The sequence below is a fragment of the Hippopotamus amphibius genome, chromosome 3, assembly GCF_030028045.1.
Source record: "Hippopotamus amphibius kiboko isolate mHipAmp2 chromosome 3, mHipAmp2.hap2, whole genome shotgun sequence".
NCBI classification, from domain to species: Eukaryota; Metazoa; Chordata; class Mammalia; order Artiodactyla; family Hippopotamidae; genus Hippopotamus; species Hippopotamus amphibius.
Genome location: NC_080188.1, coordinates 91,723,195 through 91,750,917, shown reverse-complemented (window position 1 = coordinate 91,750,917; position 27,723 = coordinate 91,723,195). Strand labels below are relative to the sequence as shown.

At 33.7% G+C, this 27,723-nt stretch overlaps 1 protein-coding gene across 3 annotated transcripts in view; it reads left to right on the top strand.

Annotated features, from left to right (window-relative positions):
* Positions 1-27,723, top strand: part of FSTL5 (follistatin like 5) — an 803,737-nt gene that overhangs the window by 700,074 nt on the left and 75,940 nt on the right. For all 3 annotated transcript variants that reach the window (XM_057727977.1, XM_057727979.1, XM_057727978.1), the window contains one exon: positions 21,589-21,738. In XM_057727977.1, coding sequence (XP_057583960.1) covers positions 21,589-21,738 — 150 coding nt within the window. The remainder of the gene's footprint in view (positions 1-21,588; positions 21,739-27,723) is intronic.

The following is a 27,723-nucleotide window of genomic DNA, read 5'->3' as shown; positions in this document are numbered from 1 at the left end:
GGCTATGTCGGGCTCCCCGCAGCCCTTTCTGGTGTCCGAGGCCATCTGCTGGTGTTCAGCTGGTTCTCTGTGGGAATGACTACGTCCTTCCGTGCATTCCCAATGCATCTGTGGAGAGGGATGCACTCCATGTCTCTCTACTTCGCTGCCATCTTTTCTCCCAGTTATCTGTTTTTATACACATATCCCTGTATCCCCTCCTTCCCTCCACTCCCTCCCACCCTCCCCATCCCAGTCCTCTAAGGCATCATCCATCCTCGAGTTTAACTCCCTTTGTTATATAGAAATTTCCCATTAGCTATTTTACAGTTGGTAGTATATATATATATGTCTATGCTACTCTCTCACTTCGTCTCAGATTCCACTTCACCTCTGCCCCCACAAACCTTGAGTTCTCCAGTCCATTCTCTGCATCTGCGTCCTTGTTCTTGTCTTGTCACTGAGTTCATCAGTACTATTTTTAGATTCCATATATATGACTTAGCATACAATATTTGTCTTTCTCTTTCTGCCTTACTTCACTCTGTATGACAGGCTCTATGTCTATCCACCTCATTACATATAGATCCATTTCATTCCTTTTTATAGCTGAGTAATATTCCATTGTATATATATGCCACATCTTCTTTATCCATTCATTTGTTGATGGGCATTTAGGTTGCTTCCATGTCCTGGCTATTGTAAATAGTGCTGCAATAAACATTATAGTACATGTTTCTTTTCAGATTATGGTTTTCTTTGGGGATATGCCCAGGAGTGGGATTACTGGATCATATGGTAGTTCTATTTGCAGTTTTATACAGAACCTCCAAACTGTTTTCCATAGTGGCTGTACCAAATTACATTCCCACCAACAGTGCGGGAGAGTTCCCCTTTCTACACACCCTCTCCAACATTTGTTGTTTCCAAATTTGTGATGATGGCCATTCTGATCGGTGTGAGGTGATACCTCATTGTGGCTTTGACTTGCATTTCTCTAATGATTAGTGATGTTGAGCATCTTTTCATGTGTTTGTTGGCCATCTGTATGTTTTCTTTGGAGAAATGTCTATTTAGGTCTTCTGCCCATTTGTGGATAGGGTTATTTGCTTTTTTGGCATTAAGCTGCATGAGCTGCTTGTATATTTTGGAGGTTAATCCTTTGTCCGTTGTTTCATAGGCAAGTATTTTTTTCCCATTCTGAGGGTTGCCTTTTAGTCTTGTTTATGGTTTCTTTTGCTGTGCAAAAGCTTTTAAGTGTCATGAGGTCCCATTTGTTTATTCTTGATTTTATTTCCATGATTCTAGGAGGTGGGTCCAAAAGGATGTTGCTTTGATGGATGTCATAGAGTGTTCTGCCTATGTTTTCCTCTAGGAGTTTTATAGTGTCCAGCCTTACATTTAGGTCTTTAATCCATTTGGAGTTTATTTTTGTGTATGGTGTTAGGAAGTGTTCTAATTTCATTCTTTTAAATGTTGCTGTCCAATTTTCCAGCACCCCTTATTGAAGAGGCTGTGTTTTTTCCATTGTATATTCATGCCTCCTTTGTCAAAGATAAGGTGCCCATATGTGTTTGGGTTTACTTCTGAGTTCTCTATTCTATTCCATTGATCTCCCTTTCTGTTTTTGTGCCAGTACCATACTGTCTTGATCACTATGGCCTTGTAGTATAGTTTGAAGTCAGGAAGCCTGATTCCACCAACTCCATGTTTCCTTCTCAAGATTGCTTTGGCTATTCGGGGTCTTTTGCGTTTCCATACAAATCGTAAGATTTCTTGCTCTAGTTCTGTGAAAAATGCCATTGGCAATTTGATTGGGATTGCATTGAATCTGTAAATTGCTTTGGGTAGTACAGTCATTTTCACTATGTTGATTCTTCCAATCCAGGAACATGGTATGTCCCTCCAACTGTCTGTGTCGTCTTTGATTTCTTTCATCAGTGTTTTAAAGTTTTCTGCATACAGATCTTTTGCCTCCTTAGGCAGGTTTATTCCTAGGTATTTTATTATTTTTGTTGCAATGGTGAATGGGAGACTTTCCTTAATTTCTCTTTCTGCTCTTCCGTTGTTAGTGTATAGGAATGCAAGAGATTTATTTGCATTCATTTTGTATCCTGCTACTTTACTAAATTCACTGATTTGTGCTAGCAGTTTTCTGGTAGAGTCTTTAGAGTTTTCTATATATAATGTCATGTCATCTGCAAAGAGTGACAATTTTACTTCTTCTTTTCAAATTTGGACTCCTTTTATTTCTTTTTCTTCTCTGATTGCTGTGGCTAAAACTTCCAAAACTATGTTGAATAATAATGGTGAGAGTGGACACCTTTGTCTCGTTCCTGTTCTTATTATTATTTTATTTTATTTTTTTTGGGGGTACACCAGGTTCAATCAACTGTTTTTATACACATATCCCCATATTCCCTCCCTTCCTTGACGCCCCCCCCTCGAGTCCCCCCCACCCTCCCTGCCCCATTGTCATATATGGCTTTTATGATGTTGAGGTAATTTCCTTCTATGCCCATTTTCTGGAGAGCTTTTATCATAAATGGATGTTGAATATTGTCAAAAGCTTCTTCTGCATCTACTGAGATGATCATATGGTTTTTATCCTTCAATTTGTTGATATGATGTATCACATTGATTGATTTGCATATATTGAAGAATCCTTGCATCCCAGGGATAAACCCCACTTGATCATGGTGTATGATTTTTTTTAATATGCTGTTGGATTCTGTTAGCTGGTATTTTGTTGAGGATTTTTGCATGTATAATCATCAGTGATATTGGTCTGTAATTTTCTTTTTTTGTGGCATCTTTGCCTGGTTTTGGTATGAGGGTGATGGTGGCCTCATAGAATGGGCTTGGGAGTGTTCCTTCTCTGCAATATTTTGGAAGATTTTGAGAAGGATAAATGTTAACTCTTCTCTAAATGTTTGATTGAATTCACCCTTGAATCCATATGATGTGTATATTTGTATAAAACATTGTGGATGAGACATTTGAGCTAAAACACAGATATCAGAAATGTGGCACAAAATGAATATTAAAGTTAAAGCAAATTCATTTTACAAAAGAGTGCTTCTCTCTGCTTCCTACAGGATCAGCAGTGTTGTAGCTAACTATTTGGATCTAAATGTGAAAAAGCAAGGAAAAAATTTGGTGTGATAGTTTTGTGACAGATCTGGAAAATAGGCATGTGAAGTTTACTTACCTGATGTCTCTTTTTAAATCCTTTGAATAATTAGACTTTCTCTGAAAACAACTAAAGTAGAAGCCATATAGAATTGTTTATCTCTCTCTCTCTCTCTCTCTCTCTCTCTCATACACACACACGTATGTATATCTGAGTGTATATAGTGAGAAATTATATACATTCATACACATATAAATTATGTATAATTTTCTGTAAAAACTAACATTGAAGAGGAGATTGAAATAAGACCTCGGCGATGACAACTTTAACTCATTTCCTTTGACCTGAGAACGCTTATCCACAAATGTACGACAGCAATGCCAAGGCAGGGATTATTAGTTATTAAGAACTAATTGACTGCATCAGAGTCATTTTGATGATTTTCAAATCATAGCCCCTGGAAATCTTACAGTCATCCTATACATGAGATTATGCTAGAAATGCCTGTGGCAAAATAGAAAGAAATATAAGGATAGAAAGTTAGCATTCTTCTATAAAATGAAAATTTACAGATATTTCTAAATGCTAATGGAAAGTTAAGCCAAAAGTATAACAAAAGTTAGATATGTATTTTAAAGAAGAGAGAAACTATCAAATTGTGTGCATGTGTGTGTATGTGTGTGTGTTTAAATTTATGACATTTCTACCATTTGGATATTGAAATTGAAATACAAATGCATTTTAGCTGACCAATATAATTGTTAAAGCATTAAGAGTAGTAGAGAGAATGGAGAATTGGCTAAAACTACACTCCATTTATAATTATAAAAAGCAGAATAGATGCATTTGATTATACCAAAAAAAGAGAGAGAGACTTCTCATAAAATTATTATAGACCATATATATGAAATAAAAGCTAGGGTAGATAAACTTTTATTTCATATTGCTTCATTATTTTGTTATTCCTTAATGTGTGATAAACTTAAATAATTGGAGTGTGTATACACAGACACTTTCACAATACAGAAGTAAACAGCAGTAGAAAAAAGAAAAATTGATGGCATTATGCTTTGAGAATAAATGCTGAATTAAGTGTGTTTCTTATGTGAAGCTATTTTATTTCTGTTTAAACACAAGAAGATGTTCATTTCAGAGTGTGCAAGCTATCTGGTGCCACAGTCTACTAGATTCACATTTCTAATTATAAAATAACTTCATGAGAGAACTGAGTATTATGCCAAGAGAACATTTTTCTCCAGAGAAAAGAACAGATAGGATTAATATATCTATGTCTGTATCTGTATCTCTATCTCCATCACTCTTTCTGTCTCCATCTCCTTATTTTAAGAAATTGGCTCCATTGTTGGTAGGTGGAGCGGCATGTGTGTGTGATCTGTGGGGCAGGCTAGGCAGCAGGAAATTCAGATATAAGCTGATGTTCAGTCTAGAATCCAAAAGCCACAGATTAGGCCAGCAAAGACCTACACTTGTACATGCCAAAGTTGGGGTCTTGATTCTGACATCTACAGGCAGGCAGACTGGAAACTCAAGCAGATTTCACTGTGCAAGCATTGAGGCAGGATTCCTTGTTCTGTAGGAAACCTCATTCTTATATCTGAAAGCCTTCAACTGATTGGATGAGGCCCACTCATATTATGATGGGTCATCTGTCTTACTTAAAGCAAACTAATTTTATTTATTTTTTTCAACTAATTTTTATTGGAGTATAGTTCCTTTATGATGTTGTGTTAGTTTCTGCTATACAGCAAAGCGAATCTGCTATACATATACATATATCCACTGTGTTTTAGATTTCCTTCCCATTTATGTCACTACAGAGCAATGAGTAGAGTTCCCTCTGCTATATGGTAAGTTTTCATTAGTTATCTATTTTATATATAGTATCAATAGTGCATATATGTCAATCCTTATCTCCCAGTTTGTCCCACCACACCACTTCCCTCCTTGATATCCATAAGTTTGTTCTCTACATCTGCGTCTCTATAAAGCCAACTAATTTTAAACATTAATCACTTCCACAAATAGTTTCACAACAACTTCCAGACTAGTTCTTTTTTTTATTATTTTATTCAAGTATGGTTGATATACAATGTTGTATTAATTTCTGCTGTGCAGCAAAGTGATTCAGTTATACATGTATATACATTCTTTTTCATATTCTTTTCCATTATGGTTTATCCCAGGATATTGAATATAGTTCTCTGTGTTGTACAGGAGGACCTTGTAGTTTATACATTTTCTATCAGGCTAGTTCTTGACCAAATAACTGGACAACATGGACTAGTCATAGCCTAGCTGACATAAAAAAAAAAAAAAAAAAAGCAATGCACCACATCTTACTGTCTCTATTACTCAAGACTTTGATTAGCATCTTTATTCCCAGTGTACTTATACATGGTAGGTAGTCAAGTAACATTTGTGAAATGAATTTAATGAAAACTCCATAGCTTAGAGCCTTAGGCTATGCTTTCTTTTATGCATCGTCTGTGTTTAAAGATGTATGCATCCTAGTCCCTCCTCACCTTAATATTTCTCCTTACTTTACAATTCTCACAAAGCAGTGTTCTTCTTTTAATGTGTTTGTGGAAAATGTTTTCTAGAATAGTTGATCATTGAATCGTTTCAGGGTAAACATAACCTCTAGTATTTCTGGATTTTAGAATATAAATCTCTTGAGTATAAGTATTGGAAATGAGTCTTTTTTAATCACTCCTCCCCCCAAAAAACACGGATTAAACATAGATATAATATTTTTCAAAGTCATTGTTGATATTAAGAGGACAGTAGTGCAATACCTAATACAACTCATTGGCCAGTAACGTTTAGATAAAAACTGAAATATTTAAAATATAGAATATTTGATCAAATCTCTCAGAAGATGCTGTTTGCTTGCTCTAAATAAAAATTCAATTTTGGTGCAATGTCAGATTACATCAGGCTTCAGCTTTTGATAGTGAGTTGGTTGAAGATTCATTGAACATGCTTTTATTTATACTTTCATCTCTCTGTTTTCATTTTTTTGTGATGTAGCCTAACTAGATAGGATTCTTGCTATATTTATCCTAGTTGTATACATGATTTCATCTTGTCACTACAGTGAGTATGAATTTCAAGCAAAAAGAATTCTATCCCAGACTTATGACTTCAGAATTCAAACTGAAATGGGTTTGGAAAAATGTTTCAATTACAGGTTCAAAGATGACAAGGTTTTCCAAGATTACCAACTTTTTCACTCTTCTGGTTTTCAAGTATTTTGTTAACCTTATCTACAACGCTTTTAATCTTCAATATGTTTTTACTTCCGTTCCTTCTGTTCACTTATTAAGATCCAGCTGCTGTTCTCCTTACATACCATGGTGTTATTTATTCTTTTGTGGGGACTAGAAGAGCTTGAAAGAAAATCACATGAATCTTATTATGAATTATACACACACACACACACACACACACACACACACACACACACACACACATATATAGCCATGGTGCAAGACTTGGGGGATTTTCATGCCCCAACCAGGGATCAAGCCCTCAAGCCCAGGCCCTTGGCAGTGGGAGCTGCAGTCTTAACCACTGGGCAATCAGAGAATTCCCACATGCATGTGTCTTTTATTTTGGGATGCAAAGATTCTGTTTCTGGTTTTAATGCAACTTGATGCTAACTCCAGAGGAACATGGTTTCTGCAGAAACTGTGATGTGAATCACCTCTAAAATGTCTATTTTCTAGGCTTGGAAATTCCACATAAGAAAATTACCTTTCCTTTATAAATGAACATGATTAGTACTTTATCAGAATGGAGTTTGTACATAGGAAGAGGTTATCCATAGTATGCAAAATACTCAGGAAATAGAACCTGAGATTAGAAATGTGGAAACACAGCTCTCTCTGCTCTGTCCACACTTCACTCTCTATTGGGGCTCCCCTCTCCTCAAGCAGTGCAGCCTTCAGGGCATTTATCAGTTCCCTTAGTAATAGCTCCAGATTCCTTTTTCAGCATCTCCTGTTTCTAATCCAATTACTGCTTCTCCAAACTCTGTCCACAAAAATAATTGCTAAAATACCAACCCCTTTATATGATGCAGACAATTCATTTCCCCTTTTGAATTCAATACCACTGTATATTTCAGAAAGGTAATCAAAATATTTCCCCACTTACTCTTTTCTCAGTGGGTTTCTTTTCAAACATGGCTTAACTTACAAAGAGTTATAGAAGGATAAAAATTTAAGCTTTGTCCTTTTGTGGTTACAATGATATCCTGCAAAGAGTTTCCTAAAGAAAGTAATGTAAACTACCTCTAACTATTCCTTAGAAGATTACGCTGTAAATTTTAAAAGAAATAAATTTATGAAATTGGGTCTTTGAAACCCTGATTCAAAGAGGCCTACTAATCTTTCATTAAAAATCAAACTCTTACGAAATTCTCACATTGTGCTTCTATTATACTTGAAGTAGGCAAACCTAACATTAGGGGGACAGCCGTGGGAAGAATGTAAATTGTGCAACAGTATTTTAATGGAGTTGTATAGCATGTTAATTTGGTCAAGTAATTTCATCTAAGGCAGCATATTGAGTCTTCAAGAGATTACTAATAAGAACCAGCCAAGTTATTTGGATAAATGTGACCAGAATTATGTGTGTTTCTCAGACAATCTACTGCATCACATTTTTTATATGAGGTATAAAGATTCACTATTCACATCTAAAAGAACATTTTATGTACTTGAGAAAAAAAAACATGCTTTACAGTAATTTAGATTTTTCAAAAGCGACTTATAAGGGTAAAATTGAAGAGTTTAACATAAAAATTATTCATTCAAATATATTTAAACATGAAAACATTTTACTTGAGATTTACAAAATCATATAAATCTACCTCCTATGTCTCTTAAACTACAGTTTCTGGTCTAAGATTGGGTTTTATGCACAAAAATTACATGTTGACTTATTCCAAGTAATAGATTGGCATGGTAAAAATAAAATAATACAAAAAGCTTAGATAAAATGTAGTAGCTTCTTACATTATGCCTTACATTGTGCCAGTCTATCTTCATGCAATTTCATTTAATCACTGTAAGTAACGGGCTCAGAAATGATATTTCTTGAATTATCAATATTAGATATCCTCTAGTGATGTTCCTCTCTGCAGGATAATTTTGCTTACACAATTCCTAACTTTACTTCTTTTTAAATATGTTGAAAACTACATAACTATTGTTATGTTTTTGAGGATTAGATTTATGTTTTTGATGATTTATTGAAATCTTAGTCCTTAGTTTTCTTGACATTTCTTAAATTTCTTTTTAACTTTGATCCTGTGCTTGATTTCTCATTGTTTATATTTTACATTTCAACAATAGTTGTTGAAATTATAATTTAACACTGAAGGCTTGTCATTTCTTTAATATATTTTTCATATTTAGATAGGTCATTAATCTTGGTTTGAATAATTTGAGAGGCTGTGCAGGAAGGAAAACAATACAGTAAATTAATGTCTATTTTATTAAATGTTTGAATCACTAATTAAAAAAAAATATTGCTGAAAGTTTACAATGACAGTTATGCATTTCTCTATATACTTTATCATATAATTATTTTATGTTTTCTAAATTTCTTAAATTTATATTTAAGATACAACTATATAATAAGAATTACAAGGACAACAAAACTTAAACCTAAAATTATTGTTCATCCCATTACTATTTAAGCTGTAATTTTTGGCCATTAAAATTCTTTTTTTTTTTTTGCATATTTAAAAATCTGCTTACTAGTATAATTTTCATTTAGAAAGTCACTTTAATATATAATTTTCAGCATACAGTTATTTATTAATGTAATTTTGCAAAAATGGAATTATGTCTGAGAGTTCACTTTTGAAATTACTTGGAAAACTTACAGATGCAAAAAAGTAATAGCATGTTTTCTTGTATAATCTGTATACATTTAAAGAATTTGCATTGAACTAAATCACAGAAGTAGTTTTGGTGAATTCTTACTCAAAACTGTCTTCATTTTATTACCCAAGAATTCTTCCCAGACAGATAATATGGCAGAACCCCTATTAGATTTGTCAGTAAAAAGAGACAACATAAAATGTAATTCTGCAGACTATATAATAAATAAAGATATAGTTTAAAGAGAAAAGACAGAGAAAATATACCTTTGGTCTGTCTTCTTACCTATAAGGAAGGTAGGTCCAGAGGTAAATTATTATTTTAATGTAACATTTATTCCTGAAGGGTTACCAAATATGATTTTAAAATGGCTGTATTTTTATGGTTTTTATATTAATTGATAGAAACATAGCAAAATACATGTGTGTATAAATTATTTGGCCAGTATCCACTCACTTCATACCTATAAGAAATAGAATATAAGGTAATTTGCAATAATAATAATAATTAACTAGTTAATAACATAAAGCATGCTAATTTTTCTTTTTTAATATGTTGACCTGAAAAATAAAATGCAAGGATACTCAGTGTAGGCATTTCTATGTGGATCAAAATTTTGTGTGAATTGCAATACAGTTTAAAAGTACACATGCATATAATTATTCTCTAACCAGCCTTATAATTTTTAAAGATGCATCTACCACATTTCAGAATAATTTTTTTTCAGTAAATAATAGTCTTGGAAACATGGTTAAGCATGCCTTCCACATAAGGTGCCCTCTGCCGGACTTAATGGGGAAATGAAGAAGTCGATCAAAATGACACTTTGCCATCTGCATTGAGTTTATGCTCTACGGAAAAAAAGTTCATTTCCTAAGTGATGTTATGCTGTGTGGAATAAATGTAGAGAATTCTACAGTCATAAAACGACCTCAATTTATGCTTGTAGTCAATGTTTTTAAAATAGTTACAAGACTGAGTAAGCCATTCACAGGGAGTGATTACATATGCATTCTTAAAAAGGTAATCAATAAGACCTCTCATGCTCCTCAACTAACGTTCCCCCAAAAGAAATCTGTAAAATGTGCATTTATCAAATCTCATGCATTTAAAGAAATGAAGGGGGCTTATAGTTTCTGATATTCCATCTCATTCAAACCTTTTCCTTAAAAAGTTTAGCTTTGCTTCCTCTTTGTCCTATGGACTTACAACAATAAGAAATAATTAATTTACTCCATCTTAATATAAAAATTTCAAAGCATCAAGAGATAGAATTCTACATGAAAGTCCTTCAGCTATTTAAAGGTAGTTTCTGTGGCTTTTAAAACATGGTCCCCAAAACTAAACTTCAGGCTTCTTACTTCAATCCTATCTTGTAGAATTCATTTCTTTGCCTGCCTGGTGTCTCATAGGTACTATTTATTTCAAAATTTGTATTTGTTTTAGTAATATGATCAGAACAGAGAAATTAAATCTATCAAAATAAAGTTGCTTGTTTTTAAAATACCTTTTAAATGAATCTATTTGGATTAGTTTACCTGATGTTTCTTCTTGGTAAGTTAATACAGATTCTTCTTTTTGATTCATAAAAAAAGAATAACCAAGTTGAATGATTCTAAATTACAAAGGTTTAAGCTCAGTAACCAAAATTGAAAGGACTACTTTATAAAGAAGTCTCCCTCTTTGCAAAGTATTTTAAAAAAGGCTAGATATCCAGCTCTCAGAAAAGATGTAGAGGGGGATGTATACACTTTGGGTATTTAAACCTATTTTTTATTGATCTTTTAATCGTAAGAGTCTATTTACCAATAGTTGGAAGGGATCATTTAAGCAAATATTCTCTATTTTTCCTTAAAGAAACTAGAATACAGAACGTATTTGAAAGAAGTAACCACCATCTTTCCATATTATCCATCAGTGTTCATAGTGATGTCCTAATTATAATGACATTTGCAATATTTTAAAATCAGGCTTACATACTAAAGTCCATTCTTTTATTTTTCTTTTTTCTTCTTTTTTCTTTGTGGTTAGTTAACCTCATGTGTTACCTGTTAAGAAAGGAATTTTTTAATGATATTTTTTAATCCCATCTAACCAACTTACAAATTGTGCTTTGTTAAATAAAGTTGGGAAAGAACACCAATGCTCCTGTACAAATCAAATGTCCATCACGTTGGGTAATAAAATTAAATACAAGTATATATTTAATTCTAACTATCTAAACTACCATTTAATTGAGTTGATTCATCATGAACCTTGTGAGTCCATAGAATTTACATTTCCTGATGTCCCCCACATTTGTCTAATTCCTTTAGCCCTTTATGTTAGCTTTCAATTTAAAGGATGTTTTGCTGAGCAATATTTACTGGTTCTTGGACCTAATGTGACACTATGGTCTTGATATTTCATTTGGTCTCCCTGTTATTTAAATGTGTGCCTTCTCCAATAGACATGAAGTCCCTGTTCCTGGATTCTCAGTGCCCACTGACACCTGGACCAATCCCCAGCCAGGATTCTGGCTCATTTACAAGAACCTGGAGAACCAACATGCAAATCATTCAGTCCTGCATTTACAAAATGTCTAGAGTTCTTTCTTATGTTCTGCAGACATTTGAAATTTAACACTATACAAATTTACTTATTTTTAAACCAGTTATTCACCTCATATCTCTCAAGATGGACATCATTAAAATGTCTACAAATAACAAATGAGGGCAAGAATATGAAGAAAAGGGAACCCTCCTACACTGTTGGTGGGGATGTAAATTGCTGCAGCCACTGTGGAAATTGGTAGAGAAGCTCCTCAAAAAACTGAAAATGGAACTACCATATGATCCAGCAATTCCACTGCTGGGTATATATGCAAAGAACACAAAAACACTAATTTGAAAAGATACTTGCATCCCAATGTTCATTGTAGCATTACTTACAATAGCTAAGATATGGAAGCAACAAAATTACCCATCAACAGATGAATAGATAAAGAAGCTGTGATTGATATACATATATATACACATACACACACACAATGGAATATTTTGTTTTTAATTTTATTTATTTATCTATTTATTTATTTATTGGATGTGTTGGGTCTTCATTGCTGCATGTGGGCTTTCTCTAGTTGCAGTGAGCGGGGGCTATTCTTTTGTTGTGGTGCAAAGGCTCCTCATTGCCATGGCTTCTCTTGTTGAGGAGCACAGACTCTAGGCACATGGGCTTCAGTAGTTGAGGCACATGGGCTCAATAGTTATGGCTCATAGGCTCTAAAGTGCAGACCCAATGGTTGTGGCACATGGCCTTTTTTGCTCCAAGGCATGTATGTGGGATCTTCCCAGAGCAGGGCTCGAACCTGTGTTCCCTGCATTGGCAGGCAGATTCTTAACCACTGCACCACCTTGGAAAACCCTACAGTGGAATATTAGTCATAAAAAAGAATGAAATTCTACCATTTGCAACAACATGGGTGGACCTAATACAATATTTCCATAAACTGGTAAAATATTTTCTATTTAAGCAGAGTAGAAGTAATTCAGATAACTTTGATTTTTCTTTCTTTTATTAAAACAATAATGTTCTAATTTAATCCTCTCAATTTCTAGATAAGAAAATGAGAAATAATAATTAGCTCAATATCATAGAACTGCCAAATGATAAGAGGAAAAATAATTGCTCCTGACCACATATGCAACCATCATTCTGTATTTAAAATAACTTTCTGAAATTCATAAATATACACAATGAACTTCCCTCCAAAACATTTTGGGAAATAGAAAAAAAAATATTTGGATGAAAAATGTGTAGACTATTATAGTTTTCTTGAATGTAGCCCATAGTGAATTTTCTATATGAAAATAACAGGTTACATGTATTGATCATTTGAGCTTTTCAAACATGATTTAATTTAACAAATATAATAATACTATGTGATTGGTAATATTATGCCATTGACATAAAGCTTAAAAGGAGTATTTACATGGCTAATATGAGTATAAAACTGGATTACATCTGTGTCTGGTTGACCTCAAAGCCTGCGTTTTTTTTTTTTTTTTTTAATCTCTCTAAAACATTGTTGCTAAAGAGAAACCAGTCCTCAGTTTATGATAGTATAATGTTATCTGCTCCATTTTTATTATAACACTGGAAGACGTAAATGCATTCTCCTTGTGTTAAAAAAAAGAATGAAAATTTCTATACTGTGGTCTTTGTACCTTTGATATCCTAGAATCAAAATCATATTATCTGACAGTTTTCTTAGGCCAAATTACAGCAAATCAGCCCCTAAATTGCCATGACTACTTATGCTTTGACTAAAATAAACTAGATTGTTTATGACATTTTCATAAATGAAATGGTAACTAGAATTAGATAAGTTGAATATCTAATTGTAGAAAAAAACAGTTGTATCACTTGGTTTATAAGCAGTGATCTTGATTAAAAATTGATGAAAGTACTTTAACCTCATTGTCTTTAAAAAAAATGGTCAAATAAGGAAGATAGCCATTGACATTTAATTGTTTAATATGTTATTGTAACATCTAGGCTTTTTTATTTTGCAAAGCAAGATTAAAAGAATACATTATATCTAGTGTATTCACAAACCTTATACATATATATATATATATATATATATATATATATATAATTTCTTCATGGTTATAAAAAAAAAAAATATCCTGGGAATCCCAATCTAAACATTTCAGTTCTGTACAAAGAACCCTTGTTTCATTCCTTTGATTCATGATAAACTGAACAAATCCTCATCAAGAATAATTATTTATATTATATTGGATTTATTAAGATTAACACTATTTTGTTGTGTTTCATTCACTTTTCTAGTTAACTCAATAGATTAAGATTGTAAGAGTTTTAGATATTGTTTAAGTTGTTTAAAAGAGAGAGAGAGAGCTAGAAATGAAAAGAAAGCTCAAAATCAGTGCTTCTTAAACTATTTATGGAAAAGAATCCCTTTTTTTCTCAATCTATTTTTTTTTTAACCAGTAAGTAGCTTCCACCGTGTGAAACCTGACACCCTCCAGGCATGTCTGAGACACCCAAGCTGGTCTAAACCCTGTTCAAGGAGATGGGTCCACTGATCACGCTCATGGATATTATGGCAATATCAAGATATTAGATTCTAAAGGTTATTTTCCATTTCTGTACTATTCTCAACTTGGTAACAAATGCTATGACAACTGACAGCCATCCACAGGCCATATTTTGAAGACGCTCTGGAATTTGGTTTCTCAGTGATTTTGGAGGACATGGCATAGTGTTTAGCATCATGTTTGAGAAATATATGCTTTTTGATCCCCTCTCCTTTTTTTTTCTTTTCTTTTCTTTTCTTTTTTTTTTTTTTTTTTTTTGCTATGGCAAGTGACATTTGAACATGTACTGAGTGAGGAAATATTGTACCTTCCCCAGTGTGTCTGTGAAATGTAGAAATACAGAAATAGCAAAGGCTAACATTTTAGGCAGGAATGATAGTACATGATTAAAGGACAAATTATGTGGCACCAGATATAAATTCTATGGAAATTCAGACAAGAAGAAATTAGTAAGACCCATGGTAATTAGGAATGAGACATATAGGTGTTGGAAATATGGATACCAAATGTAGATTAAAAGGAATCTGATTAATAAAATGTGTGATGTGCTCTTTAGTCACTGTGGGAGGTCATTGGTTTCTATGAAATTTTGATGAGAACACACTAGCTGGAGAACAAGCCAGTTGTTGGAGAATAACAACCTTTACAGTTATATATTTTGAGTAAGATTTTTTTTCTTTTTGCAAAAGCCCTATTTTCTCCCCAATTATCAATTACTTCCAAGGGAGTGAACTCTCCTGCCAGTCTTAGCAATCTGGTGGGTGGAGAAGTGGTAAACAATGAGAACAACTGAAACCGATTTATTTTCAGCAGTTAATGACCCAATCAGTAGATCAGTGAGAGAACCAGGTTGACAATACATCTAGAAGTTTTCAAACTTAATGCTGTGTTTACATATTTATTAAACATCACACCCTGTCTCTCTCCACCTTTGACTCAACATTCATTCCCAGCAGTTCACTCTGTATCCTGGAGGATCTACAAACTATCCTTGAATGAACCCACAATGTGGTACCCAAATTGGCTGTATACATCTTAGGTCACCTGATTTGTTGCATACTTATTTCTGCTTTCCTTATAATACTATTGCCACTTTGTTTTCATTGACAACTATGCAAATGACAGAATGCATTTGTAATCCATATTATGCAGGAGTTCAGATATTTACTTTTCTTTACATCTCAGAGAACCCTAACCTATTAGTGTTTAATTAGCCTGCCTTTTCAGTGTTTTTGTTCCCTATGCTCCTAGGCCTGGAATTCCAAAGATTATTGTCTACATTTCAACTTTTTTAAACAAAATACTTTACATGTCAACTATACTTATGTTCTATACATAGGTTTATATATAATTATTATTGTCAATTTTATTCTTTCTTATTTTACACCCCATAGCCTGTTAGAAAGAACTGCTTAGTTTTTTAAACTTCACTAATATAAACCACACCTTAGCTAGATGATACAGGTAGCTAACATCTATCTATTTATACCATCTGTGTAACTATCTATCATCTATCATCTATTTATCTCTCTCTCTATGCTCTTGGATGTGTGCCTGTGTTTCACTTTTAAAATTTCTTTTCTATTTAATTTTAGAATCAACTTTAATCCTTCCTTAATATAGTACACTTTCTTTTTCTCTATTTTGTCTGTATTTCAAATAGTCCATCCAACAGTTTTTCTGGAAAGAGAAGGAAGTAGGAAGACTTGGAAAATGGCAAGGCCAAAGATTAATTTCTGGTTGTCATCTAACCATGATAATAATAAGGCAAAAAGAATGAATGAGCTCTTAGAGAAATTTAATGTAAAATAAATAGAGCAGAAAAACAAAGTCTGAGGCTTGGCTTTCCTGAAGTCACAATTAGGGAACAGCAGATAAAGAAGCTATTAAACATGGACTTTAACTAATAGCATTAAAATGATAACCAGGCTAGGATATAGCCTAGAACCCAGATCAGCAAAATTTTATTCTGCAAGGTCCACATAGTAAATATCTTAGGCTTCGCCATCCATTTGGTCTTCAGCTGCTCTCATGGCATGAAATAACAGGCAACATATATTTTTCTTCCAGTTTTATTGAGATATAATTGACATACAGCACTGTATAAGTTTAAAGTGTACAGCATAATGATTTGACTTACATACATGATGGAATGATTATCACACTATGTTTAGTGAACATCTATCATCTCATATAAATACAAAACAAAAGAAAAAAAGTTTTTCTTTGTGATGAGAACTCTTAGCATTTACTCCATAAACAATGTTCATATATAATGTACATCAGTGTTAATTATATTTATCATGTTACACACTACATCCCTGGTATTTATGTATCTTATAACTAGAAGTTTGTATCTTTTGACCACCTTCATCCAATTCCACCTCTCGCTGTTCTCTGCCTGGAGTAACCACAAATCTGATCTCTTTTTCCATGAGCTTGTTTGTTTGGTTTTGAGATATAGTTGACCTACAACACTGTGTTAGGTCCCAGTGCACAGCAGAGTGATGCAGTCTTTCTACACAATACAAAATGTTCACCACAATAAACCTAGTTACCATCTGCCCTAGTGCAAAGATATTACATTACTATTGACTGTATTTCCCTACACAATAAATTTCATCCCAGTGACTCATTTATTTTGTAACTGGAAGTTTGTACTTCTTAATCTCCCTCACCTATTTCACTCATTCCCCCACCCCTCCCCTCAAACAACCACTTGTTTGTTCTCTATATCTATGACTTTGTTTCTATTTTGTTGTTTGTTCATTTGTTTTGTTTTTTAGATTCCACATACAAGTGAAATCATATTGTATTTATCTTTCTCTGTCTGACTTATTTTACTTAACATAATGCCCCCAGGTCCATCTATGAGTTGCAAATGGCAAGATTTTATTCATCTTAATGGCTGAGTAATATTCCACTGTGTAAAACTGCATCTTCTTTATCCATTCATCTGTTGATGGGCACTTAAGTTGCTTCCATATCTTGGTTATTGTAAATAGTGCTGCAGTGAACATAGGGGTGCATATATCTTTTCAAATTAACATATTTTTTTAATTTCTTCAAAGAATACCCAGAAGTGGAATTCCTAGATTGTACGGTAGTTCTGTTTTTAATTTTCTGAGGAAGGTTCATACAGTTTTCCATAGTGGCTACATCGATTTACAATTCCACCAACTCTGCATGAGGGTTCCCTTTTTTCCACATACTTGCCAACAGTTGTTATTTGCTGTCTTTTTGACAATAGCCATTCTGACAGGTGTGATGTGATGTCTCATTGTAGTTTTAATTTGCATTTCCCTGATGATTAGTAATGTTGAGGATCTTTTCATGTGTCTGTTGGCCATCTGTATGTTTTCTTTTGAAAAATGCTTATTCAGGCCCTCTGCCTATTTTTCAATTGAGTTGTTTGCGTTTTTGACATTGAGACAGACAATATTTAAATGAATGGGTATAGATGTTTACCAATAAACCTTTATTTATGTAAATCTGAATACCATATAAAGTTTACATGTCACAACCTGGTATTCTTATTTTGATTTTTTTTCAACCATTAAGAAATGCCAAAAAACATTCTTAGTTCCTAGACCACATATCAACACAGGAAGTGCTTTAAATTTGGCCTGTGGCCACTGTTTGCTGATTCTCACCTTACAAGGATAAAAGTCTGAAACTGTCAAATATTGCAGAAATTATAAGTAACTTGAAAGCAGGCTTTCACTCACATTCTTGTTTTTATTTCTAAACATAGCTTTTCATGACATCTTTCACATAGTAAGTGTTCAATAAATGTTTCTCAACAAGAACTGAGGACCAATGATTGCACATTCTCAAGCCATTGGTGACTTTTCAAGATCTCTCTTTTGGGAGAGACAAGATCTCAAAAGCTAGTTTGAAGTATGAACAATTTAGGGTAAAAGGTCAAGAAATGGAATTAAGGTTCCTGACAGCTTGTTCAAACTCTAAAGAGAATTAGATGGATTATTTGAAGGGGAACAGATGAATCCAATTAATGTTTGCTTAAATTACAAGGGCATATGAATGTTCCAACACACCTGGAGACATAACTAAAGTTATAAATTAAATGTAGACAGATTGTTTTTTCAGGCAAAGGATAGAGGACAAACCATGATTAGAGAAAAGGATGAGAAGAAGGAATAATGACAGAAACTTCTTGAGTTGGATGTAAGGGAAGTGGAGGTGCTTGTGACAAATCCATTCATCTTCACCATGAATGATGCAAGGAGGACAATGAAGAAAAGGAGGAAAGAAAGATGGGAAATTGGAGATTTAAGGGAAAAGTATTTTTAATAGGTCATTAGTACAATATATGAAAAATACAAAGTCCTGCAGAAGATGAATATATATGTACCCAATCAATTCAAACTATAACTTCTGTTTAGCAGATCAGGAAGTGTCAACACAATTTTAATTGCTAAATCAAAGTTCCCATCATCACTAGTGATATGTCTTATATTCCCTTAAAACTTTGGAAGAAGATAATACATACACAGGAAATACATAATGAAATATGGAAGTGACCCAAAGGGAAATAGATAAGTACTAATTATGAGCTATAGTTGTCTTTTTATTACTGACACTTCCTCATTAGCTCTAAAATCTTATTAATCATTTCACCCTCAATGGCAGTATGCATTTCTATAAAAATGATTAAATGATACTCTTTGATATAATTTCTGACAGTTTTCCTCATCAGTAGGTATTATCTTAATCTTCTTCTGCATCTCTGGTATTTTTTAACTTCTCTTTTATCCCACTAAATGCCTAATTCATGTGAAAAATATTCCCATACTATGCATATCCACAGAAATAAATATTAATCTATGTAATCTGAAAAAAGAGGAGTTCTATTGTAAAATGGCACCTAATAGACTAAAATCAGACATAATGGCATAAAGCAAAGCAAAGAAAATTTAGGGTGACTGTCAGGAAATTTTAATGGCTTTGTAAAAACGATTGTGAGTCTGGTCAGGGGCATCTTATAGGGACAGCATACAAATAGGAAATAATTCCCAGCAGAGCAGTTTCTTTTACTGTTGAATACTTTTGTAGCAAACAAAGAGATAGAAATTGCTCCTGGTTCAGCTGTTGTTTGGCTGACAGTTTTGTGTCAGGTCACACATGGTTTCTGTTATTTTGGCAGGTTTTGTTGGGAGCTATTACACAATGACAAAGAATTTGTAAACAATTTCCCTGTATTCAGAACCTTTCATCACCATTAGGTCCCACTTTTTCCCCACCTTTTCATACCTCTCAAGTACATATTTTAGGTAGCGTTTGATTCTCATGAAAAATGTTATTGTCAAAGATGTTCAAGATACTTCTGAAGAAAAATGTTTGGTGTAGAAAATAATGTTTCAGTGAATTGATGAATGAAGGTAGAATCCTGTACTGTGTTCTTGGCATGTGCTGAGGACAGATTTCTGCCTTTAGGTTTGTATGCCTTGGATACCACTTGTGGTCGTCTTACTGTTATTGTGGTGCATTCTATGAAATGGAGTTCATTCCAACCCTCTAGAACTACCAGAAACATACATCAGATGTTTACTTTTAAGATTCTTTTGCATATGTCCTGGAAGCCAGGAACAACTGCACCATTCAGAAAACACTACTGTTCTATGCATTTGGTGAACATGGTAACTTCTGGACTAGATCTGAAAAATGAGTGGATCCTCCAGGTCCTCTGGACCAGCAGACCACATACCAAGCTTCTCATTCCAAAGTGCTCTGGTTTTTATGTTCTTTTCCAAACTTTATGCAAGCAAGAAAAACACCTATTGTGGTTGCACTGCCTGAGAGTTACTAAATGCAAGGTATGGTTTATCTGCTGTCAGTACTATCTTTTTTTTTTTTAATTTTATTTATTTATTTATTTATTATTTTTGGGGGGTACACCAAGTTCAATCATCTGTTTTTATACACATATCCCCGTATTCCCTCCCTTCCTTGACTCCCCCCCCCGAGTCCCCCCCCCCACCCTCCCCGCCCCAGTCCTCTAAGGCATCTTCCATCCTCGAGTTGGACTCCCTTTGTTATACAACAACTTCCCACTGACTATCTATTTTACAGTTGGTAGTATATATATGTCTGTGCTACTCTCGCGCTTCGTCTCAGCTTCCCCTTCACCACCCAGTACTATCTTTTAATTGAAAGAAGTGCTTAGGTGGTGTTGATAATGAAAATTTTGTTGATTTTGTTTCATGATTATTAAATACAAATTGTGGATGGGATGTCTGCTGAAAAATAAATGTTTTTGTTTGAATTAGAGAAGAAAGAGGGTATTCTAATGAGGTTATGAGTTACTAACTGGAGTATACAAATCAGTGAATTAGACATGGTAATCAGTGGTCAGGCCTAAACCATAAAATAAGTGATACATTGCAATCAGTGTTTATCATTATATTATTATTGTTATATAAGTGTTTATGTTTACACACATATTTATGTATAATTCAAGAACTCTCTCTTCTCAGTGGATTTTTTGACTCTAAATAAATGGAGAGAGCTACAAAACCAATAGCCCAGTGAATTAAAAAAAACCCTAAAACAAAAATAGTGAGCTAAATGACATTTCTTCTAATTGCAATGTGTCTGCCCAAACAAATCAGAAAGGCTTTGTATCCCTTCAACATTCACTTACTGAATGCCAGAAAAAGGAAATAGGAGATTTTTTTGCCTCATTTATGACCATCTAGCACAAACTACACAATATCAACAAGAAACTAGTTCTAGGATAAAGGAACAGAATGAAAAAGGCTTAGGCAGTTTAAAGGACTTTGTAAAATTTGACCTTGATACCAAATTGAAAATGAAATGACCATTCTGAATAACTATCTTATTATCATTTTTCTAAGCTTCTGATTCTCCACAAAATAGAAGACTCCTTCAGTCTTGTGCAGTGGATTTGGTAGCTTTTGAAAGGCCCATGAATATGCCATGAGGGCAGCTATTGAGGTTTTGAGAAACTCTAAATATACTTTGGTGTGGCATCTAATGTCTGGAAGAGAAGTTTGAAATTGGAGGATTTAAGAGGAAGCACTCTGCTTATTATGTATTTGTGCAGTTACTGAGTTAAGAATAGGTAGTGACAAATGAAAAGACTAAATGTTACTATCAATAAGAATTTAAAGGCTGAGAAAATGTATTTTAAAGGATTATTCACACTGATTCCTATACAAATTTAATGAGCTTAAATATACACTATATAGTTTTATTTAACTCCTTATATATTTATATATTTGACATAAATATATAACATAAAATATATATTTGACATATATCCATTATATATATATATATATATATATATATATATATATATATATAACCTTTGATGATAAAAGTAGGAGAACATCAAATATTAATGTTACTCATAATACAGCCATTTACATGTTCTAAGATATTCATTTGATTTTTACTTCCTAAATTACAGGATGAAGTATGTCCCAAAGCTGAAGGAGATGATGTCCAGAGATGTGTGTGGGCCTCAGCTGTCAATGTCAAGGACAAGTTCATTTACGTAGCACAGCCAACTTTGGACAGAGTCCTTGTTGTTGACGTGCAGTCTCAAAAAGTTGTTCAGGTATGAATGACTCCTCCTTTTGAAAGTGGTTATAAAGAATATTTAATTTAGTGCAATAGTTGTTGCCAGGTAACTTCTGCATTGCCATTTGATTGTGATTGGTAACTTGTTTCATTACTTGGATAACTGGAAAATACATTCATTTTCTGCAAGCTCTCCTCTCATTCTGCTCCCTGAGCCTAAACAATTAAATAAGTAATTGAAATAGCTTTTGTTTTCAACAATTAGGTTCCATGAATACCTCCTAATCCCCACATGACCAGTTACACAAAACTCATCCTCAGAGTTTCTTATTCTATCTAGAGCAAGGAGAGTCCCAGGCCAAGGCCAATTAAGGTATTCCAAGTTACCATTACAGAAACTGTAGTATATCTTTCTCATTTGATTCTTAACAAAGGCTGAGGCAATAGTAGATTTACTGGATAATAGTAATAGTAGGTTTTACTATAGTGATAAAACAAGTAATAAGTGCATAGGTCAATGACAGAAAAGCACCTATAACACATCTTGTCATTGTCATTTTTGCATGTTGCCATTGTCATGGCTCTGGTTTGAGCCACCAACTATTTTGTGTATTGCTCTTTCCAAGACTACCCATCTTGAACAGTGTACTAGAACTCAGCCAAGGGGCAGTGCAGGATTTGCACCCAGGCAGTCTGGCTCCAGAATCTGAGGCTTTGACTGTTAGAATCTATGACTTCTCAGCACAAAGGAAACAAACTTAAAATAGCTTCATGAGATATGTATAATCTGTGAAATGGGGGGGTAATAAATGTACATAACTCATACAATTATATTAAGGATTATATCTGTTTATGCATTTGAAGCATTTTCAGCAGAGTCTGGCATATAGAAGGGCTATTTACTATCACAATTCTGACAGACACTGGAATCTAACCATTTCTTATATTTACAGAAGTTATTTTGTTTTGTTTTGCATCAAGGCTGGTTTGAAATTGAAGTAGCTGTTAGTCCTTCTAATATTGATTCCTGATTAGAATGAAAAAAAGTGCTAGAAAGTTCAAAATCAAGCCTTCTCATTCTAAGAGTTCTTAACAACATCACATAAATTCATCCAGTCATCTATCCATCCATCCATCTATCTAGCCATTCTATATATGTTTATTAATTTTTTATGAGATGCGTTTTCTATCACAAATAAAAGAATAAAAAGTGTTCCTGTTAGAAAGCTCTGGTATCTCCAGGGTTACAAATGTACAGTGGATAATTAGTCCAGTGGTTCAATTTCTAATACGAGAACGAACAGTAGTCATGAGTAGGATGAATAACTGTCTACTATAATATTCTAAGGTCTCCAGGATTACACAGTTCTCATGTGTACCCAATCTAATAGCCCAATATTTACTGAGAAAATATATTTTTCTGTATATTTCACCTCCTGCGTGTCTATATTTGAGACTGCTTGATTTTTGAGCAGGTTGATTTTACTTTGATTTCAGCAGGAACATAGGCCAGTGAATTACACGCATTCAGTCAGGGATTATCAAGACATTTTAGCTAGTAGGTTAAAATTAGATGTTCTTTCAGGAATAATCAGGCTGGTCTTTCAATTCAGTGTTCAAATTAGAAACCTACACTAACTGAATATGTACTATCTACTACATATTCAAAAGTGAGAAAAGTTAACATCATTTATTATTCATATAACTTCCATCTTCAGAGAAAGATGTAAAGTTTAAAATTAATAGAAAATATCAATAATGAAACATTTATGTAAAGGTAAAAAATAACATCAATTATATTATTTTTCAAAGTGCCTATAATGCCTATTTAAAAAAGCAAGAGAATGTAAAAGAGATTATACAAGGCTAAATTATTAAAATGATATTATAATATAACTATGATTGTGGATATTTTTCAGACAAGAATCTAATACATTTTTAAAAGTTAGAAAATTGGGCCTCAGTCCGAATGGGTTCTCCTTGTGATCTTGTTATTAAAATAATAATAATTATGTTTTATTACTCCTTCTAATCATTACCTATCCATAGGTAATGTGGCTGTCATCATAAGTCACTATTGCCTGATTTTGAATTCCACAGAGATGGAAATATACAGTATTCACTATCTGTGTCTGTGTCTGGCTACATGATAATTGTGAGGTCATTTTGTTTGCATGGAGCTAGTGTTATTATTTTTTTTTTTCCCTCTGCTGCAGAGAAATCGATTACAATTGATTGTCATTGTTTGTTGATTCTGTATTTAAAATACACCTACTCTTTTGAATTTATTTAGAACTGCAAAGCCAATACACATGGTGTTTTGCAGTCACTCAGAGACTTGTGCAGAGCGGTGAGAAATGTGTGACCTATTATATGTGTTCCCAGCTCAGATTGCACAAGGAGACACCCTAGACTTCTTGGTCCAGCTTTCATACTGTGAACGAGTGTTCTTTTCATGGTCTATTTATTATTGTATTTCCAAGGACAATTTTGCTGTCTAAAATGGCCCCCGAGTGTCATGCCGAAATGCTTGTGCAGGAAGGCCATGGTGTGCCTAATAGTGGACTTTATTCAGGCATGAGTCCTAACACAGGGTGGCCCTGAGTTCAATATTACTGTTAACTAATGAACAATATGTATTAAATAATGTATCTCTGCACAGAAACACTCATGAAATGAGGTTAAGTATTGATAAGATGATGAAAATCTTGTGACTAGAGGCCACTAGGAACCCAACTATACATTTCTTCTAGAAGCAGTGGTTCAGTTTTCAGAAATTCAGTGTTTGTGCTGACTTCATAGAACAAATACCATTAATAATGAGAAGAAAGTACATTTAAAAATATCACACTTTAGTTATACATTAACAGGAGAGATGATAAATTCTGGAAGGAGATAATAGAAAGAAAAGGGAGAAGTTGATAATTCACTCAAAGTGAACGCAAATTTTCTATAATATAATAATAATACATAGGATATGTATATAATAATAGATGCACAAAAAAGTTATATATATAATTCATAAGATATATTACTGTATACATATCCTATGTATTATTCTTTATTATACAATTTATAAAATGAAATGCAGTAAACTCTCAGATTTAGAAAGGACAATGAAACTCAAAAGTAAAAAAAAATCAATGCCTAAAGATGTCACAAAAAAGAAAATTACAGGCCAATATCACAGATGACTATAGATGCAAAAATCTTCAACAAAATACTAGCTAACAGAATCCAACAGCACATTAGAAAGATCATACACCACGATTAAGTGGGGTTTATCCCTGGAAAGCAAGGATTCTTCAATATATGCAAATCAATCAATGTGATACATTATATCAACAAAGTGAAGGATAAAAACTGTATGATTATCTCAATAGATGCAGAAAAAGATTTTGACACAATTCAACATCCATTTATGATAAAAACTCTCCAGAAAATGGGCATAGAAGGAAACTACCTCAACATAATAAAAGCCATATATGAGAAACCAAAAGCCAACATCGTTCTCAATGGGGAAAAACTGAAAACATTCCCTCTAAGAACAGGAACAGGAAAAGGGTGTCCACTCTCACCACTGTTATTCAACATAGTTTTGGAAGTTTTAGCCACAGCAATCAGAGAAGAAAAATAAATAAAAGGAGTCCAAATTCGAAAAGAAAAAGTAAAATTGTCACTCTTTGCAGATGACATGATATTATACATAGAAAACCCTAAAGACTCTACCAGAAAACTGATAGCACTTATCGATGAATTTAATAAAGTAGCAGAATACAAAATTAATGCACAGAAATCTCTTGCATTCCTATACACTAACAACCAAAAAGCAGAAAGAGAAATTAAGGAAACTCTCCCATTTACCACTGCAACAAAAAGAATAAAATACCCAGGAATAAACCTGTCTAAGGAGGCAAAAGATCTGTATGCAGAAAACTATAAGACACTGATGAAAGAAATCAAAGACGACACAAACAGGTGGAGGGACATATCATGTTTTTGGTTTGGAAGACTCAACATTGTGAAAATGACTATCTTACCCAAAACAATTTACAGATTCAATGCAATCCCGATCAAATTACCAACGGCATGTTTCGCAGAACTAGAACAAGAAATCTTACAATTTGTATGGAAACGCAAAAGACCCTGAATAGCCAAAGCAATCTTGAGAAGGAAACATGGAGTTGGTGGAATTAGGCTTCCTAACTTCAAACTATACTACAAGGCCATAGTGATCATAACAGTATGGTACTGCCACAAAAATAGAAAAGAAGATCAATGGAACAGAATAGAGAAGCCAGAGGTAAACCCAAGCACATATGGGCACCTTATCTTTGACAAAGGAGGCATGAATATACAATGGAAAAAAGACAGCCTCTTCAATAAGGGGTGCTGGGAAAATTAGACAGCTACATGCAAAAGAATGAAATTAGAACCCTTCCTAACACCATACACAAAAATAAACTCCAAATGGATTAAAGACCTACATGGAAGGCCAGACACTATCAAACTCCTAGAGGAAAACATAGGCAGAACACTCTATGACATACATCAAAGCAACATCCTTTTTGACCCACCTCCTAGAATCATGGAAATAAAATCGAGAATAAACAAATGGGACCTCATGACACTTAAAAGCTTTTGCACAGTGAAAGAAACCATAAACAAGACTAGAAGGCAACCCTCAGAATGGGAAAAAAAAATAGTTGCCTATGAAACAACAGACAAAGGATTAACCTCCAAAATATACAAGCAGCTCATGAAGCTTAATACCAAGAAAGCAAATAACCCAATCCACAAATGGGCAGAAGACCTAAATAGACATTTCTCCAAAGAAGACATACAGATGGCCAACAAACACATGAAAAGATGCTCAACATCTCTAATCTTTAAAGAAATGCAAGTCAAATCCACAATGAGGTATCACATTACACCAGTCAGAATGGCCATCATCAAAAAATCTAGAAATAATAAATGCTAGAGAGGGTGCAGATAAAAGGGAACCCTGCTGCACTGCTGGTGCGAATGTAAATTGGTACAGCCACTATGGAAAACAGTATGGAGGTTTCTTAATACACTAAAATTAGAACTACCATATGACCCAGAAATCCCACTCCTGGACATATACCCAGAGAAAACCATAATCCAAAAAGAAACATGTACCACAATGTTCATTGTAGCACTATTTACAATAGCCAGGACATGGAAGCAACCTAAATGCCCATCAACAGATGAATGGATAATGAAGATGTGGCACATACATACAATGGAATATTACTCAGCCATAAAAAGGAATGGCATTGAGTTATCAGAGTGAATTAAGCCAGAAAGAGAAAAACAAATACTGTATGCTAACTCATACATATGGAATCTAAAATAATGGTACTGATGAACCCAGCGACAGGGCAAGAATAAAGATGCAGATGTAGAGAATGGACTTGAGGACATGGGTGGGCCGGGGGGGTTGGGGTGGGGTGGGGGGAAGCTGGGACAAAGTGAGAGAGTAGCATTGACATATATACACTACCAAATATAAAATAGATAGCTAGTGGAAAGTTGTCACATAACATAGGGGGATCAGTTTGATGATGGGTGATGACTTAGATGTCTCAGATAGGGAGGGTGGGAGGGAGTTGCAGGAGAGATCGCATATGGGGATATATGTATAAATATAGCTGATTCACTTTGGTGTACAGAGAAAACACTGGCAAAACGTTGTAAAGCAATTATATTCCAATAAAGGGCTTAAAAAAAAAGGAAAGAACAATGGGATACAAAAGCTTTGTGGGAAAATATTGATATCACTTAAATATGTGGAATAAAATCTAAATAAAAATATGATAATATGAAAAAAGCCTGATATAACTATATTAACATCAGATTTTAAAAGTGACTTTAAGGCACGAGGTGCTAAGTTAAAGCATGTTACTTAGTAATTATTTAATATGTCAACTTTACTAAAGAATAAAAAACATACGTAATTGCTTCCAATTTTATAAAGTGAGTATTGCCATACTTCTAG